We start from the raw sequence: 19222 nt of genomic DNA on the forward strand, positions 1-19222 counted from the left end.
ATTTGGACAGTGTGAAATCTAAACATTGAGATAGAGAACGTCATGAATTGATACTGTATCTGTGAAGGCTGCTGACTAAGCAGAGAGTCCCGACCTAACAGCACAGACAGCCTCAGAAGCCTCGAGTAGAGACGAGAGAGAGACTGACAGACGGGGACACAAAGGGAGTGAAAAGAAAGGCAGCAGCAGAAAGGGGTTGAAAGGGAATGTGAGAGAAAGAGGTAATGGCAGATTAGACGGGAACTGAGCAAGAGTAAAGGAGAGTGAAAGAGAAAGAACGCAGGAAGGGGGTGCGATTTGTCTGGCTCAGATGGAGTCAATATTTGCTCCATTCCACCGATCCTGTGCCAGGGTCCGGATCAAAGCAGAGCATGTGTGCTCTGAAAAGGCCAGAGAAGAAAACGGCAAACATCTTTACAGTCCGAGAGAGAACCAGAGAGATATTTTTCCACTAAAAGCCGTTTATTTCTGTGAAACTCTAAAAAAACGGGCTGTTGATGGAGCTCAGGTAAGAAGATCATTTTTGATGATAATACAAAACAAAAGTTAAAAAGTGGTAAAAGACGGAGATATGGGGATTGGCGGGTAAAGCCCTCTAATGAGGAGTTACAGTTGTCCCTGGCGAGACTGGGACATGAGAGGGAGAGGGAGAGGTCAGGACCCTAATTGGCTGACAAACTGCTGAAATAACCGTGTTCCAATTATTCAGACAAAGAACAATTGTTGCCCATTCAGAGAAGCTACTGGGCCACTTATGTACACATACACAGCAATAAACAACATTGTCTATGTGTGTGTGAACGGGCATATAAGATATGGCTTGGCACAGTGCAGCCATGTTTGGCACCAGACACACCAGCCCACAAGAGATCTTAAAAGTGGAACGACGCAGCTGGGTAATACATGCTTCGGTATGTTTATGGCTGATTGGTTTAAGACGACTGTGTGTTGTATCACAGCCTGCATTTAAAATGAACTGCTGCTGATAGTAAATTCCTGTCATTCATGAGATCCTGGTCGATGATGACAGATCTGACAGCCATCAGGAATGTATTGTTATTACTTTTAGATTGCTGTGCCATAGTTGACGGATTAAAGTTTAAAAATGGGCAAATGGAACGAGAGCAGCAGGCTTTTATCACAAATAAGGAATTAAAATATATATTTCTTGCTTTTAATACTGCTACTACCACTAACAGTAATAATCACAATAATCAGAACAATTTGTGATATGGGAAAAGCTACGCTGATCTGTTGAGACAAGACGCCATCGTCCATCTAAGAGTCAATACTCTGCAGTCACGCTAAGGGCTCTGTAGGCTGTACTCACCAAACTCAGCTAAAATGTTATTGCAATTCATCCAGAGGGGGGCATAAACATCTCGACCAAATGTCATAGCAATATAGCTCATAGTTGTAGAGATATTTCAGTGTTGAACCGACATACATTATCATCTCCAGAGATATGCTACTAGTATGGTTTAAAAAGTCTTAGCATGAGCAAAACATGTTTTAAGGGGCTGTTAAACATCTAAAGATGCTATTATATGTTTTCATTTTCATTCATTTAAAAGGACAAACTACCAAAGCCTAAAAAAATACTCAAAAAGGTTCTTTCCCACCTACTTATTTATGTATATAAAACCTTTCCAGATTAAGCCACTGTGGCAGCTACAGAGCAGAAATGTACCATCCGCCCCAATTGTTGTGTGAAGGGGCCGAATCGCTTCACAACAGAGACGCAAGAGTGGATAATAATGCAGGACTCTGAGAGAGGCCCCTGTCAGTCCAGTTGATACTGAGTCTGAATGTTGCATATTCCCACACAAATTAGCATTTAATCAAATGATCAAATGACAACTGAAACAAGGTGAATTTGGGGATTTAAGGGAGCCTCTGTATTGGGGCCCTGCGGCAGTGGACTGACCTGCTGGAATTGTAATCCAACCTCAATAGAAACAATTCTCCCTAAATATTATCTGAGGTCTGATACTCGGGGAAACATAGAAGATTACAAAAGAACACAAAACTCAAAGTGTATACATACAAATATTGTTTAAAGGGATCTTTAATCATTTCGGGCTTTCTTGACGAAAGTCAGTTGAGAAGACTCTCATCTTGTCATTTTGACGCTTTGGTTTTTGGATGAGTTAATCAAAGGAGATATGTCGAGTGAGCATTAGAGGTGCAGGTAAGCAGGTTTTTCACTTTTGGACAGAGCCAGGCTAGCTGTTTCCCCCTGTTTCCAGTCTATATGCTAAGCTAAGCTAACCAGCTGCTTGCTGTAAATTTAATGGAGAGATATGAGAGTGGTACTAACACTCTACACATCAACATCTCAATCTGGACAAGAAAGCGAATCAGCAATCCAAAATGTTGGACTATTCCTTTAATTTACTACGGCTTTAGATTTATTTACATACCCTCTAAAATAAGAACTTGTTCATCAACTGACACACAATACAACTACTCACAAAAACAAATGCATGGACACACACACACACACACACACACACACACACACACGGTTGGTTGAGCTGGTTTTCTGCCAAATAGTTAGTTAAAATAGTAAACTACAAATTAACTCTCTGTCCCACATTAAGTTGAAAGATATTGGAAATAAAATAAAATAAATAATTACATAGGAATACACAGAAACCGCCATGAATTAGTTGCGTTTTATGACAAACCCCTGCAACATTTGGAACATCTACGTCAATGACTTGGCCGTGTACTGCAGCACCTCCTCCCCTCCTTTAGTCTTCTGTGATCTGACTGGTCGGTCTCTCCTTCTCTCGGCCGGTTTAAGTTTCAGTACCCTCCACAAGCAGGAATCCTGAAAACAACCTGAGGTCAACGTCTGAGGTCAGCCTCTCCTCCTCTTACTCCCCAAAGGCTTCACTAGTCTCTGCTCAACATACTGAGATGAGGAATGGGATTGAACGTTTATTCAACTGGATACTGCATGCGTAGCAGATCATGTGGGGCAGAATTAACAGTCTGAATTAACGCCTTCTACTGTGGCTTCGATTACAGCTATAGCATAGTTGGAAAAGGATCAATTAATCAACTTCCTACCATAAATGTTATCCTTAATTACTTCTGGTTGGCAAATAATCTAATTGAACCTTCTTTTTTTTTGTTTATTGTGCAGTGATTAATGACTTTCCAGTAAAAATCACATCATTTTGATTTCCCTCTAATCCTAAATGTTCTCTTCCAGCTATCAGTTTTCAATTTAAGTAGTTAACTTGCATCTGGATGTACGTCCCACACTCAGGTTTTCTGTCAGCCCCATGATTCCTTGAGTCTGCCGTGGTTCTTTTGTGTCATGCGAGTTTTAAACAACGCAAGCAGCAGTGTGGGACAGCAGATCATGGGCGTCTTCCACATGGGTTGGCACAAAGTCATGCATGCAAATTAAAAACTGATGCTTGCCTCCCAATACTTCCCTTTGTCTCCTCATGCAAAATGTAAGAATTTACAGTGAGTTGCTGCAGAATGGCAACTGTAAATATTTGGGAATTTACAGAGGGGTTGATTTATTCTTCTTGCTTACTAAACTGGCCTGAGCGTCAACATGACCTCTGACCTTCCCCTGAACCCATAAACTCCTCCCTCCTGAGAGCGATTCAGCAGGTTCGCTAGAACAATAAACCAAAAGCCTTTTTTTGCAGAGATAGACTTTCTTTCTCTCACCTCTGTCTGCTCCCTCTTCTCTCGAGGTATCGAGGAACGCTGGTCAGCAGTGTGTTGAGCATAGCAGACATACTTGGGAGCAGACGGAGGCCAGGCTGAGACTGTACACAGACTGTACCCTACTGTGCTTGGTTGTGAGCTATCTGTGTGTCTTTGTGAGTGTGACTTCCACGGCCTGGCTCGGTCCCCAGCTCAGTGTGGGTGCGTGCATGCAGGAGCATCTATTACCTTTAAATGTATCTGAAGCCAAGTGCAAGCACACACCTAACTCTAAAGTGTGAACTGCACAGCGGGGGGGATTAAAGTGGAGACCGTCTGACGGGTTGAGAGAGCAGCCAGATCAAATAAGAAGCAACATACCCCAAAAACTCTTTTGTATAAATTGTGAGTTGAGGCAGAGTTACTGGACCCAGATCAGTGGCTGGAATGAGAGCTCAGCCTGTCTGCCAGGCAGTGTGGGTGGCCTGAGGTTTTGGGGTTTCAGAAGAAATGTTTCTAACAACTTTATTCCGCTATTTTACATTAAAAAGACATTTTTTGCTTGATTGTTGCTTGGCGCTGTGGACAAGCAAATGAGTCCCCTCCCAGCTGCATTGAACTGTGGTTTCATGTGTGTGTGCTAGTGCTGCACTGCTGTCATGTATTTGCATGAAGAACATTTACCCCCGGCACACCTGTTGAACCGAGTAAACAGTTCAAATAATCAAGTGATATCCCCTCAGGTGGTAATTTACAAGCCCTTATCCAAACAATACTGACTTAAACACACATACCCACACACAAAGGCATGGCGCCTGAATATTGGAGGTGAACTATACTGTACATCCAAATCAGTGTGTGTTGAGAAGAGGTCAGCGGAGGGTCTTGACCGCTGGGTCGCTGTCACTGTTTGGCTCTGAGTCCCACAGACCTCCTGTTATTGTTTTCAGTGGCTTCACTTTTAAGGCCGCCTTGGCATCACATTTCTCACTCTCTGCCCACACACTCTCTTTCTTGTCCCTATTCTAAAACACACACACACACAATGCATGAGCACACACACACACACACACACACACACACACACACACACACACACACAGGGGGGTTATTTATAACGGGGTGGAAAGGGAAGGCAGTCCGGCCTCACAGAGCCTATTTTGGGAGGTTCAGCCTTCAATCAGTCAGGCTGACAGTTCTCAGTGATACCAGGAGAACAATACAGAGCTGCCTGTTTATCTTCCTCTGGCCCGCCTGTGAGGCTCTGCCTCCCGGCCTGGGTCACCGTCACCCTGCCTCCCACCAGGATAACTGGACTTCCAGGACAACAATCATCTCAAAATCCGTCACTACACATCTCACTGTGAGGCTCCCAAAATGCTTCTCAATCAGGAAATACTTTCTCAACCCATTGTCATTGTAGCGAACACGTAAAGCTCCTGAAAACTTTGCTTCAAATCTTAAGTGTCTCTCTGACACAGATATTCATGACTAAATATGCAGAAACAAAACATTAAAAACATCTTCAGACATCGTTTTGTAAAGAGTTCCATCAACAGATCATCAGTCAGCAACTATTTTGATGATCAAATAATTGTTTTAGTCATTTCTTTAATTAAGCACAGATCCCAAACATTTGCTAGTTTCAAATTCTCAAATGTTTCTTCTCCATAAATGATTGTACACTGAATATGTTTTGGTTGACTATTGTTCGGACAAAACAAGACATTTAATGATGCCAACTTGGGCTGTGGGAAATTATACACAGCACGGATTTTCTGACATTTTATAGGAAAAACAATGAATCGAGAAAAGATAAGTCGGTGATGAAAATAATCGTTAGTTGCAGCCCTGATTGACAACGAACAAATAACCAACCAAATGCCATCAAACTCTGATTAAAATGTTGTCAAATCTTGATTGGGGCACGCAAATATGTGACATCACTCACAGAAAGAAGCTAAAAGTGAAAATACATTTTCAGGGCTTTCAACTTTTTAGAGATGGACAGTTCTTTATGGTTTTCCCATGAAGACTTTGCTCTTATATTAAACTTCTGTAGATATCCATCTCTGCCTCCCTGAATTAATTATCGTTATTATCTCACAATATACAAAAAGCTTTTTTTTCTTTAGAGCCCCCCCAGCAGCTTTCTTTCTTGGTAAACCCCTTTGGCTAAATATAATTTCCTATGAACTCTGAGCGACTCCACCAGTTGAATGAAGGATTGCTTTGTGTGTGTGTGTGTGTGTGTGTGTGTGTGTGTGTGTGTGTGTGTGTGTACACAAAGTACAGATAGTACGGGTAGAGGGTGGGAGCAGTGAAATGGGCGAAAAAAACCTGATTTTGTTATCTATAAAGTAAAAATTTCAGTACTGGAGCTAATGGTCTGTATCATCACTACGCAACTACTGTGCAATGCTGGCTGTAGCTGTACTGCATTGTATCTTCCCATTTAACACAAAGCCAATGGCAGGAGTACTATCAAAACACATCTTGACATAGTACGACATATAATATCATATCAAGAATAAATCAGTGAGAAAGAACTCAAAGGGTCAATTCACCCACATTCCTAAACATTTACTTTATTACCCCTTGTGGTATCCAGCCATATTTGGTTTTGCCTGTATATGTGTTTGTGTTTTGAGTGAATTTTTGAGTGAAATATCTGGATGGATTACCATTACATTTGGCCCAGGCATTCATGTACCCTCAGTATGAATTGTAACAACTCTGACCTCAAACATTTCATTCACATCCATTAAATTAGGATATTGACAGAAATCTCAAATGGCCATCTCAAAACCTCATAAAACCCAAAATATCTGCACGCCTCATTCAGCTACAAAAGGATTTTTAAGGGTGAACTGTCCCTTTAAACCCATACTGTTGAATCTCAGGTCTTCAGATGGGCCCCTGTGGTACTCCCATTGAGCACAAATAGCAGCTACAGTCAGTAAAGAAATAGAGGATTTAGTAGCATTTCTAAATACATACACAAGCTCTCCTCTTGAAAGTACAAACATGTTATGACCATAACCTCTGTGGGTTTTAAACATGGACATCCCTGAGTTTCAGTCTAATCTGCACTCATTTAAGACCCTCTTTCAATCTTAGGTGACCTGGGTCTGATTCACAGCGGAGGCGTCTTCATGAACCTGCCTCACCTTTCCTCTTAGGCCGACTAAATGATCCCCGGAAGAACTAAACACACAATCCACTCCACCGGTTTCGCAACGCTTTGTTGAAGCGGACGCTTTTGTCCAGTCATCTCGGTTTATTCTCTCCGAGCACACACCTCCCTCTTGCCCCCGTGTCACTGTTGTGACTGATGTCTTTTCCATCCTGCTGCCCTCTCTCAATTAAAAAGGAAAAAACTTCCAATCTTTTTGACCCTCACCTTGACTTGGCTGTTTCCACTAAACACACATGAAAACACACAGTCCTGACACGGCTGCTGTCTCTCCTATTTTAGTCAAAACCCCCTCCGTATCCTCACTTTCTTCCAGTCTTTTAAAAAGGTATGCCTGGTTTCTATTCTGACATCATGACACAGACATACGTAAGCGGGAGGTTCGCATATTTAATAGTTTTGGCAAACAAATTGCAGCTGTAATGGTGTAATGCTGATATTAGACTGATAGAGATCTGATAATGGCCTGAAACCTCTTCTGTACTTTTTAGGACCCAGATCTAACAGTGGATGCCATTAATGGACAAATCAACAAGTCAGGAATCTTTTATATACTTTTATTACAAATTTGGGTCAAAGTATAACAGCTTGAACATGTAAAACAAACACTTATACATCAGTGACTCATTTTTTCCAAGGTCTTTTTCATCAGAACTCATCTAAGTTGCTCCTGGTGTCTCGTAGCTGTGTGAGGGACGTCAGCACCTCCTCTGTCGGCCTCCTCCCCAGCTGTTTGCCCCATCTGCACCTCACATTCACTGTTCCACTTTCACTCTCCTTGTCCCCCACCACTGGACAAAAAGAAAAATGTTGTCATTATCAGATATGGTAACATAAGGAGCAATAAATAGGGCGTTTCAGGCTTGAGTACATTAAGTAGCCACAGTTCTCGTCCTAGTATTTATCTTTACCAAATATGTAGTTGTACTGGGCGAGCTGAGCAGAGCGAATCTTCTTATTTAAGGTGGCTCCCTGATCATCATTCAAATCAGCCATGAAGCCAGCTTCACAGAACTGCTGGACCACCTTAAGAGAAGAGAAGCACTTGTATTGAGATTGCATCTGTACTGTGCTTCTTACAGTAACACGCAAATCAATAATGACAGAAAGAACACGAGTCAGAAAGACTTGGTCTGCTGATGTACCAGAAGGAAATCTTCATCACAGACTGACCTGTTTGCTGTATGACTCACTGTTGCCTCCTACAGGAATCACCATGACCTGCGCTGGGGACAACCACAGGGGCCTGGGAGAGGTGAAAAGAGAGGTGAAAAGAGAGGTGATGCGTTTGGATCGTAGCAGCCTGACTAAATACATCCGACTACAACGTGATTATTTATATCTTCTCACCATTTCCCTCCAAAGTTTTCAGCCAGTATAGCGATCATTCTCTCCAGTGAACCCAGCACTGCTCTGTGGATCATCACTGGCCTGTGCAACTGTCCGTCCCGACTGAGAAAGACAGAAGACAAAAGCTTATTAGAGTGAGTGTTGGGTGACAGGCAATCTATCATAGATAGAGGGATACTTTATTAGTATTGGTTTGCAGCACAATCTCAAGGCTTTTCCTCAAAGTGTCCCCAATTGACAAACACACACACACACCTGCCACTTAGCAAACAACAACCAAGTAGGTCAAAATCACATTTAAAAAAACTGTAACTCCCATCAAAGATTGACTGTAGCAGCTCTCCTCTAATATCTCTGATTATTAGGCCACAATGAAATGTTGCAAATCACTTAGCAATATTGTTTTTGTGTGTGATTTTTTTGCATCAATGTGATAAAGTATGTTATTTTCTGCATAAATGGTTTACTATAAAAGTAACTATATCATGGGAAACATTGATGTTGCAATTTTAAATTAAATATACTGTGATAAATACTATTAAAAACCATGTGAGAGAAGTGGGGCACACTAATAAGAGGCAAAAAGGCAGAATGTTGGCCTGAAGTGATAAATTAAATAAAAGGACTCATCTTTCATGATCAAATTAGGTCACATTAAGTTAGACTTGTGTCACTTTAACTTGATCACTTACAGGACATCATATACAGCAAGCATGTGGGTTCATCAACAGAGGACAATATACTAAAAGAATGCCAGTGAGCAGATTTAAATCACCACAGATGTAGGAATGTTTAGTAGATTGCGAGCCAATTGCAGACATGTACGACTCACCCGACATATTGAAGGTCAAATCTGATCGGCAGCTGGAAGTCCAACTGGATTGTGGCACACTGGTGTTGTCTGCCAATAGCATCTTTGATTTGAATGTCAATCTATGGAGAAACATGAAGGAGTGTGTTGGCATCAGGCTTCACTTTTCTAGTCTGACGTTGCAGGGGACAAAAATGTTAACTAATGCGATTCCAAGAGAAGCTGATCTGGCTAATTACGGCAAACACGCCGTAGCTAGATGGTGACGAGGAATGTTTGTTACATGTAGAGTGTTAGTGTGCATCTAATCCCACCCTGACTTGACCTACCTCCACTGTCTGTGCCTCCACATGAGCTCGGTCATGCAACGTTTGCCTGAAGCCGACTTCCTCTCTATGCTTACTGACTTCTTGCACAAGTAAAAGTAAAAATGAAATTCTTAAGTTAAGCCACGTTCTTTTTTTCATAAAAGACAAGTAGCTGCACATGAACAACTGACACACATTTTTGGTTTGGTTTGGTTTGGTCTTTCTGTGGTCGAGGACAGCGTGCACTGTAACATTTAATTCTCTGCAGAGCCAGAAGGACAACAAAGAGGTCTGTGTTGCTCTCTAATCTGTGCAGGAACACCAATACACCGATTCCAAAAGAATCCTGCAGATACATCTACACACTATTTTTAAAAGGTTCATTCGGAAATACAAATATGTATTTTCTTTCCGAGAGTTAAGGGAAAATATTGATAAATAAACATGTGGTGGAAATCAACCTTTTTAATTTCCGTGATGTGAAACACTCAAATGTCTTCAAGCATTTATAAAAAGATACTTGGAATAATTCAATTGAATAGATAAAGCTCTTTCACCACAGATGGTTTAGAGGTCTAACCACAAGAAAAGGTTTCACAGAGTCTTGATACACATTAGTTTGTGTCTCCAAAAGGGTTATTCACTGTTCTGGATGTTAGCAGATACTATCCAATCTGAAGTTCTTCCGTAAAAGAGAAACTTTCCAATCAATATTTATACAAAATGAAAAGCTGCCAGTGAGGATGAGAAAGATTTTTATGAAACTATAACAATAGTAGCCAGTTACAACAGGCCAATAAAAACAAAGTTATAAACATTGTATAAAGCTAGCTAGGAGTGAAAATGTAACCCAGTTATCTCAGCTAAATGTTTTATTAAATATTATGGCAAAAAAGTAACCACTCACTTCACACTCTGCTGCTCCGTCTTCTCAGACAGCGCTACAAGTGTTGTGCTCTAAATAACCGAACAATAAAATTGAACAGCTCTCTGATTTTAGAAACAGTCCAGCTTGTGGCAGAGTGCTCAGAGTATTTATGAACGCACCCATGATAAACTATATTTACACTCGTGTGTGAACATCTGTTTCCTGCATGTTGTCCCTCCCACTGACCTTTGGTCCGTAGAAGGCGCCATCACCTGGATTCAACTCCCAACGTTCACCAAAGTGCTGCAGACTCTTCTCCAACTGCTGCTCTCTCACACACACACACACACACACACACACACACACACACACACACACACACACACACACACACACACACACAATAAGTAAGTAAGTAGGTAGGCGTGGTAGATAATGGAAGTACATTAATGCACTGTCTGTCTACCATAATATTCAATTACAGTCAATTAAATCAGCTTAAACTGTCGCCTATTTAAAAAAGGTGTCCTTGGGGATTTAGAGATAAACATTTACCCAGCAGCCCGGCACGTAGCAGATCTCAAACTGAAAAGCACCACTCGTATAACTGATTGTGGATATCATTATACCATACCCTTGAGTTTAAAGACTAAGACTACACTTAAGTGTGTTTGAATGTGTGTGCGTTTACCTGCTCAGCATTATCCCACTGTTCAGGCTCCCCGAGGAACGGTGCAGGGCGTGTAGACAGGAGGCAGTGGAAGGAAAACCCAAACACTTGATACACACTCCTTACAAAGTCCAAACATGCCCCAATCTCTGCTTCCAGCTGGGAAGACAGAATGAAAAAAAGTTGAAGACAAGGGCAACAAGAGAACATAATAATAATAAGGGGGAGTTTAAAATTACAACCAGGGTCAGGAAAGAAAAAGATATCTGACAATGTATTTAGTGTAAAGCCTCCATATACTGAATCAGTATTTTAGATGATAACAGTCTGATGATTATCCTTTGACTATGATCTCGGAGAATACACAGGATGGCAACAGAAAGTCTGCAGGAGCGCAATGAGCATCATGGGAACGTTCCAGAGCACTATGTAGGGGACCAGGATTACACCGGCTGTAGAGTCACAGTGATGCACATGTGGAGGTGTAATGTTTGAACAGGACAAAGACCCTCATTCATCCAGACGGTGGCCTCCTGGAATGTCTCGGGGGTTATTTGTACAGCCCATCTAATCACTGTAATATGGTCCCACATGTGTCAGTCTCCCACTCCAAGTTCACATGTGTTCTCTGTACCTGCTCAGGTGTGCAAAAGATGTGAGCGTCGTCCTGGCAGAACTTTCGAACACGGGTGAGACCTCCCAGCGCTCCGGAGAGCTCATTGCGATGCAGCGCCCCGAAGTCGGCCCATCGCAGAGGAAGCTCTCTCCACGAGCGGACGCGCTGCTCAAACATGAGACTAAACACAAAAGAGGAGAGCGAGGCTTAGTCTGCATGGACAGCTTTCTTTTTTTTTTAAACCAGTTTGTGTTTCAGACCTTCGAGTGATGACATTTTTGGAATACGTTATGTAAATTAGTTTACATAACGCATTCAAAAGGCAAGTACAAGGTTGTGTGTGTGTTCACCAGTGTGCAGGACAGTTCATGGGTTTGAGAGCGTAGGTCTGAGAGCCCTCTGATGTCACAGTGAACATGTTCTCGCTGTAATGCTCCCAGTGACCCGAGCGCTCCCATAATGCAGTGCTGTACAAACTCGGAGTCACGACCTCGTTGAATCCTCGCTTTCGGTATTCACTCTGCAAGACGTCAGGAAGGAAGGATGTGTGTGACAATGAGTGCAGAACGGGGGCAGACTGTCCCGACAGTGCAGTAATTGAAGGCTAATAAGAGCAATATCCTGATGAGTGATATGAACATGCGTGTCCCCGGGATACAATCACACAGCATCATTTGTTTATGTTAATGTATGTGCACATGTGTGTGTGTATGTGTGGGAGATGTTGGACAATATTAAATGTTTAACCCAATGAAGGAACCATGCTAAATTAAATCAGGATTTTCTGATTACTTTAACCAAACTAAGTCATCGTTTTGGTATGCGTAATCTAATTAAGGTATTTCTGTTTTAGTTGCACAAGCAGTGCTGAACAGGGTTGTAAAGTTTCACTTAAATTTAAGTGGCTGCAAATTCAAAGTGGCTGAGGTCAAATACAGACAATAGTGTTCCACAGAATATCAAAGTAATTATATTGTAACTTTATAGGACCGAAATCTGGGTTCATCTTTTCACACCAAAGCTAAGGCCGCTGCTAATGGCAACCGCGAGTAAAAACTGAAGTTAGAAGCTAGATTAGATAACACATGTTGATTCATTCAGACCGACATCATATGCAGGTTTATCCAGGATCCTTGCTAAATTTAAACACCACAAAAAGTTTACCACACTAGCCACAAGACAGAAAGATAAGGTGGTGAGTTTGAGTGTTCCCTGACATTGTAATGAAACTTGGGCGTGTCTTCAGTCACTAATCAGGCTGTGAACTGTAGCATGTGAATATGAATGGAAAAGTTGCAAATCAGATTTTTTTTAAAGCAATTCTGCTTATAGTTATCTTATTAAATGTATAGAAATAAATGATCCAGTCAGATTATTGTTGGTCATTTACACAGTCAGTGAAGAGTGGGTGTGTTCACCTTAATGAAGTCAGTGAGGGTGTTGTAGATGTAGGCTCCTTTAGGCAAGAAAAAGCAGCTTCCTGGACTAACGTCATTAAAGAAGAAAAGCTCCTGGTCCTGTGCAAAAACATGAACAGATGGCATTTACAATCAGCAAACAACTCAAACCATTTGCATCTCATTTAATGCACCTCTCCTGATCTAGAGTTCGTCTTACTGTCCCGATGCGTCGGTGGTCCCTCCTCCTCGCCTCCGCCTGTTCCTTGTCCCACGCCTCTTTGTCCTTCTCTCCTGGAAAAGCCACACCTAAAAGACGCATCAAACCTGAGGACTCTGTCTGATTGGCCAGGGTCACGGGCGACAGCTGGGATGTTATGGATGCGCGGTGAAAAGAGGTTGGGGAGAAGAGGAAGAGAGATAAAAATCAGCCAACAAAGAGGTGGTAAAAGAGAAAGGGAGAATGCAGGTCAGTCAGAAGAGGAAGGGTGAACCAATGAGAGTGACAGCAAGTCTGATGGATAGCGATGTGTTTGTAAAGGTCAAGAACAGGAAACTGGCCTTTGACAAACACAACATCCTGCTGCTGACATTTCCAGCCTGGCTGCCATGGAATCCCAGTCTGCCCAGTGGCAGCCCCATGGAAACTCCTCCCTCTTCACCAATAAATTAAGACGAGGAAAATTCCATTGACCCAGCATGTGTCCCTCAGAACGAACTGTGCTCAATACGTTCAAATAAACAGATTTTATTATTAATTGTATTATAAACAAATTTACAGATTAGACGAGGTTCGAGTACGAGTACTTAAAAATCGCAAAGAGGCAAGCAGAGGAAAGGACAGTTACACAAACCTGGAGTGTCTTGAAGACTTTGAGGAAGCCAGTGTGCGGGAGGAGGGGGCCGTCGCAGACCGCGATGCTGTCTCCACACCTGAGTCACAGAAAGGATGAAACACGCTTCATTTTTGGTAAAACTTTTATAAGACACTGCAGGCAAGTCCACATCAGGTGTGTGTGTGTGTGTACCTGTACACTGTGATGGTGGGGCCGTTCATCTGCTCCTCAACGAGCTGCAGTCTCAGCTTATTGTTCTATAAGAAGTACAACCCACAAATCACAGTTTATCACATATCACAGTTTAATATGGACAGTCGGACAATAGGAAGGGGCTCGGCCTCATAAAGTGAACACTGGGACATGAGAAAATATCAACAGCAACTCCTACACAGTGAGTAATATCACAGCTATACTCACATTTGATCAAAGGCAACATGTATAAACACTCAGTTACACAACCTGTAACAGGTACAGAGCAGTTTAGCGTGGAAGTATGATGAGCTGCAATTACATATGGCACCAGACCACCCTGACAAAGATCTTTCAATGAGATACATTATTTTGCCAGTTCCATGGACCCGTTCTAGGCCATACCCTGTGTCTAGACTGCAAGCGTCACAACCGCACAAAACTGAGTGACTATACCGGTTTCAATCCTAAAATGTCAAAGGATCGATCAGCAACAGAGCAGCCAAACTTTCTGTGGAGTGCGTGGCTGCCCTGTGATATGTGCAAATATTTTTGACCTATTTTTCCAGCAACACTGATGCATAGGATTCATCCATAAACATGCTTATTTTCATATTTAGCCAACATTACATAACCATAGATAGGATGACGTTACTGCTTACAAAAGCAATTTGTGTCTCTGATTAAGTTTGAGAAATAAATGAGAAAACATGCAACTGGAAACAATAAAATCAAAAAGTCAGATAATAAAAAAATTAAGATAATATAATAAGTTCTAAAAAGTTTAATAATCAAAATATTTAAACAATGACCAAACCCTAAAATATGTAGTAAACGATTATAATGTAGCAAAGTAGTTGTGTTTAATTGGGCAATACATTTTATTATAATTTTTTTTACTTGAAGTGGTTTCGCCCGAGAGACACAGCTGAGACGCAAACCAGCAGCCGATGTCGACGGCTGTAAAGATCAACGTTTGAGCGGATCCGTTGCGTCAGACGTGCGAGTGGAAAAACGCGTCTGATACGCATGCAGTCTATAACAGGGTTAGTTACAACAAGCCAAACTGTCTTCTGTAAAAACAATGTATTGTTATCAAACACTGGTATATCTGACCTGGAAGAGCTCTCGGACCTCTTCTGTATTTAGCTCCAGTCTAGACAGAGGAAGCTTGAGGGCTGCAGCCTGTTTACATCTCTCCTCCACATCACTCAGAGACAAGGCACTGCGTGTGTGTGGAGAGGGAGGGAAGCCAACCATTAATACAGAAATACTCAGTAATTCTTTCATATTCCAAACCAGGACAGATGACATTTTGACAGATTACACAAACTAAAAAACAGATTACAGAACAGCTTGCACCTGGAGGTCTGTGTTTATATATTAAATGAACATCTCACCTGTTGTGTAGTAGATGGTCACAGTAAAGCCCGAGCTCCGACGCTCCTTCTCTGCAAACCTCGGCACCAAATGCCTTCTCCAGCACTCCACTGAGGACGCACGCTCCTGTCCTCCATGCTACCTGAGACAGGGAGGGACAGAGTAGGTGGATTCATTGATTTATTTAAACACGGATCGTGCACAGCTTCTTAGCTGGATCAGTTAGCTAAAAGCTGATAGTCAACTTTTGTTCCTGAGCAGGAGAACGAATAATAATACCGTTCAGAAAATGAATACTGTAGTATAAAAACAAGGAAGTACATCATAACTATACAAGAACATCAGCAGCAACACCAAGTTTCCACAACATTAAGATACATTGGGTGTTTGTGTATATGCTATGGGTGGGGGGGGGGAAATCGATTCCGCATAGTATCGCGATAGTTTGCGTGGCGATATTGTATCGATACACGGAAGCCAAGTATTGATCTTTTTTTTATGTAATTAATTATGGGAGGCATAGGAGAAAGAAATGAGAAATGCGTCGTCCGTGTGTAAATCAAACGTCTGGACTTCCTGTCACTCGTAGCAGCGCTGCTGCACAGCTGTTGCACGGTGCACAGGACAACATCCGCGACACGGCGCTGGTCAAAGACGTTAACTCAAGCATAAATCAAACTGGCTGCTGGTACTCTCGTAGCGCTGGAAGCGGTGTTATGGATTAACAGGCGACCGTGTTAACTGGTGACTTCCGGCCGAAAGTCGCCAGTTAACACGGCTGCCTGTTAATCCGTAACACCGTCATCCGGACGCAGTTCCTGGAGAAGTAATATTATGAACCCAGACACGGCGGCGTTTGGTGCTCCGACCTCTTTAGGATTTCCACAACAAGTATAACGCAGAAATAGTAGTTGTTTTCATGGTGGATGGCAGAAATGAAAATTCTTTGCACGGAGATAAACCACAGAGATAAGCCCCGCCCCCTCTCGGATGCAGACTGTAACACAAGCAGTTCAGTTTGTCAGGTGCAACATTTATGAAAGTGTTGGTCAGTTTGTCTGCTTGACAATCACATTTTGCTGCAATAAAAATGATCATATCGAATCGGGACCCAAGTATCGTGATAGAATCGAATCGTGGGACCTCTGGTGATTCCCACCCCTAGTATATGCGTGATGTGAACATGATTAGATTGATATTAGCAATGATTTCATCTTGAATTTATAATCGTCAGTTAGCTTGGGAAACACATAACCATTCTTTAATCACTCATTCAAGCAATATTGAAAAACACAGATTAACAATACCTATTTTATGTGTCTTTCACTTTCTGTTCTAAGTTTAATTATAATCTCTTGGTGAAATGTTTTGTTCTTTCCTGACCTCAGGATGTTTTCCATTAGTCAAGACAACACACTTTTTTAAATCTTAAGATCCACCTTAAAAAAGGTAATGTGACATAAAAAAAGTACACGCAACCACGGTGTATTACAAACAAATTGAAGGAACACAAAAGCATTGTTTGTATATATATATATATATATATGAAAAAATATAAAAAAGGGATTACCTGTCTTCCCTCGTCTGTGTCAAACCCCAGAAGTCGTAGTTCGCAGTCAGCCTCTAGGGGCCGTCCAAGCTCCCACAACTCCCCATTCACCTTACTGACCAGCGCTCCTTTCACACTGCAAGCAAAGATGCAATAACCCTGATATATCACTTCACTAAAAACAAACAACAAGAGAAGACAGTTCTTTAAAATGCATTTACCGGACACTCTGAGCGACAAAGAGAGGTGTGGTGACGCCAGCTGTTCCCTTCACTGTCCGGCCGTCAGCCAGCTGGATGCTGAGCAGAGTTTCTGTTGCTTCAACTCTCCTCTTGTAGCCTTGTTTATCCCAGAGGGACTCAAAGATTTGCACTCGCTCAGATAAAGCTGGGCACACCTACAGAGGGTAGGAAAGAGGGAAATCTGAATTAAAAGAGGTGAAAGGATGAGAGGATACCAAATGCAATACAATCCTACAGCACCAAACCCACTACAGCCTCCAAAATAACCATGAAGTAAATAAACACCTCTCTAAACAAGTTGCAATAGAAACCGAACATTATGACCTTCATGAGGGTCGGGTTTACTGCTGGGCGGTTACAGTAGACTGCAGTAGTTTTATCTAGGTGTACCTAATAAACTGGTAACAGAGTGTGTATTGATACATGAAACAATATTGGGATAAAACTGTGATTAAGCTTCAGTGTTATCTTCTCAGCATTATAATGAGGTGGATGACAAGTGATGACAAAATAAAATGCCTTTAACAAACAATAGTTTGGTAAATGTCTTTACAGAAATTTTACAACCAACAGAATATTGTTACGGTTTCACTTTCTTTCCTTTTTAGGGAACCACATGAGAGGGAGAGCCAGGAGAGGCAGTAGAGGGTTGAGTGGGGTCCATGACACCCATAAAAAAAACACTGCACTGCTTATAAACTACATCAGAGGTATATCAAAAACAAGTACCAAACCATGTCCTATGTATCTGATAATGACAGTAAACCTGGAGATGAATACGTTTATCAAAAGCACAAATAAGCTCCACCCAACTGTCAAGCAACAAGACTCTCTCAACACTGACAGAGCAGACCGTCCGTGTAGCTAACGCTAGCTGTGGTTGCTGTACTGCAGTAATAACAAGCCGCGCGCACCTTGCTGTACCTCCTGTGCGCGCGAAGTGTCGCACGAGCGGCCGACCGACAGGTAACCAGCCGAAAAAGCTGCGTCACCGCCATCCTTGACACACCTGCCTAAACCCACGCGCTCATTTCCATATATCCCACATTACTGTCACCCTTCTCTGCGAGCCGCCATAACACCGGAAGCACAGATTAAGGAAGGCAGCGGTGACGTCACCGACGTACACACATGACGCTATTATGAAAGCAGCGTGCGCGCACACAGGCATCCACACCAGAGCGCGCGCCAACACAAGGAGTTTGCACATGCGGGGCATCTGCATTCGTTTGAGGGCAAATAATCGACGTTAACACCTAAAGTCATACACATTTAGATCAGGTACTTCTGACATGAATAAATTATGCTGATTTTTAAACGAAACACGGCCTACTCTTGGAGTTATCTCCAGTTGAAGCATAACACCAACAACCACAGGACATCAGCTAAACTGCGCCTGTAATTCAGTGATCCACTAGTCTGCACCCCAAAGTGTGCTCACTCACTCTCTCTCTCTCACACACACACACACACACACACACACACACAGACACACACACACTGCATGACGTAAGGCGACAAGGACGAACCGCAGTCAATGTGCTGCATTACAGCCTGTTGGTTTCTTTGAGATTAGTAAATCAATTGAGAAAATATAACTTAATATATTTGAGGGTCCCTTAAATATGTAATATATTAAGTGAGAATAATCTTCACAGTAGCTACTGTTCAAATTATTTCCATATGTTAAAGACTTCCCTGGGTAAACTATTGCAACACAGTTTTGAGATATTAAACTTTACATCTGAATGCCTTGGATATTTTAACAAGTCATAACTGTCAGTACTGTAGTTACAGCAGTACATGAACACTTCGAGGTCGGAGCTGAAGTACCGTTGAACTGCCACTTGGGGGAGCTGCAGCACTTTAGAAACGAACGCGAGCTCTTCATCTACATACTAGAGAAATACAAAGTGGTATTCGTTTTACAATATGTTGAATTGTATAAATACTGTGCAGTCAGACGGCTCTAAATAAGTCTCTAAACGTGACAAACTTCCCCCCCTAGAACCCAAACACTCTGAGATATAGATATATATATATACAGAGAGTGAGAGATTTTGAAATATGGGACCACCTTAAGGATTTGCTATTATTTCACTATCATGAAATATACTGGAAAGCGAGAG

General features: G+C 42.0%; 1 protein-coding gene across 1 annotated transcript; it reads right to left on the minus strand.

The window, feature by feature from the left end:
• Positions 1–7434: 7434 nt before the first annotated feature.
• On the minus strand, positions 7435–18140 carry tars2 (threonyl-tRNA synthetase 2, mitochondrial). Its single transcript, XM_079227667.1, has 18 exons — positions 18008–18140; positions 17073–17248; positions 16873–16987; positions 15323–15444; positions 15039–15147; positions 13923–13987; positions 13749–13827; positions 13115–13261; positions 12916–13014; positions 11848–12017; positions 11516–11678; positions 10903–11040; positions 10458–10535; positions 9057–9157; positions 8225–8326; positions 8048–8120; positions 7786–7900; positions 7435–7665 (listed from the first exon to the last, which is right to left on the minus strand). The coding sequence occupies exons 1-18, from the start codon at positions 18089–18091 to the stop codon at positions 7523–7525; spliced, it is 2079 nt and encodes a 692-aa protein (XP_079083793.1). The 5' UTR covers positions 18092–18140; the 3' UTR covers positions 7435–7522.
• Between the last annotated feature and the right edge of the window lie 1082 nt (positions 18141–19222).

The sequence above is a fragment of the Taurulus bubalis genome (assembly GCF_910589615.1).
Source record: "Taurulus bubalis genome assembly, chromosome: 12".
In the NCBI taxonomy this organism is placed as follows: domain Eukaryota; kingdom Metazoa; phylum Chordata; class Actinopteri; order Perciformes; family Cottidae; genus Taurulus; species Taurulus bubalis.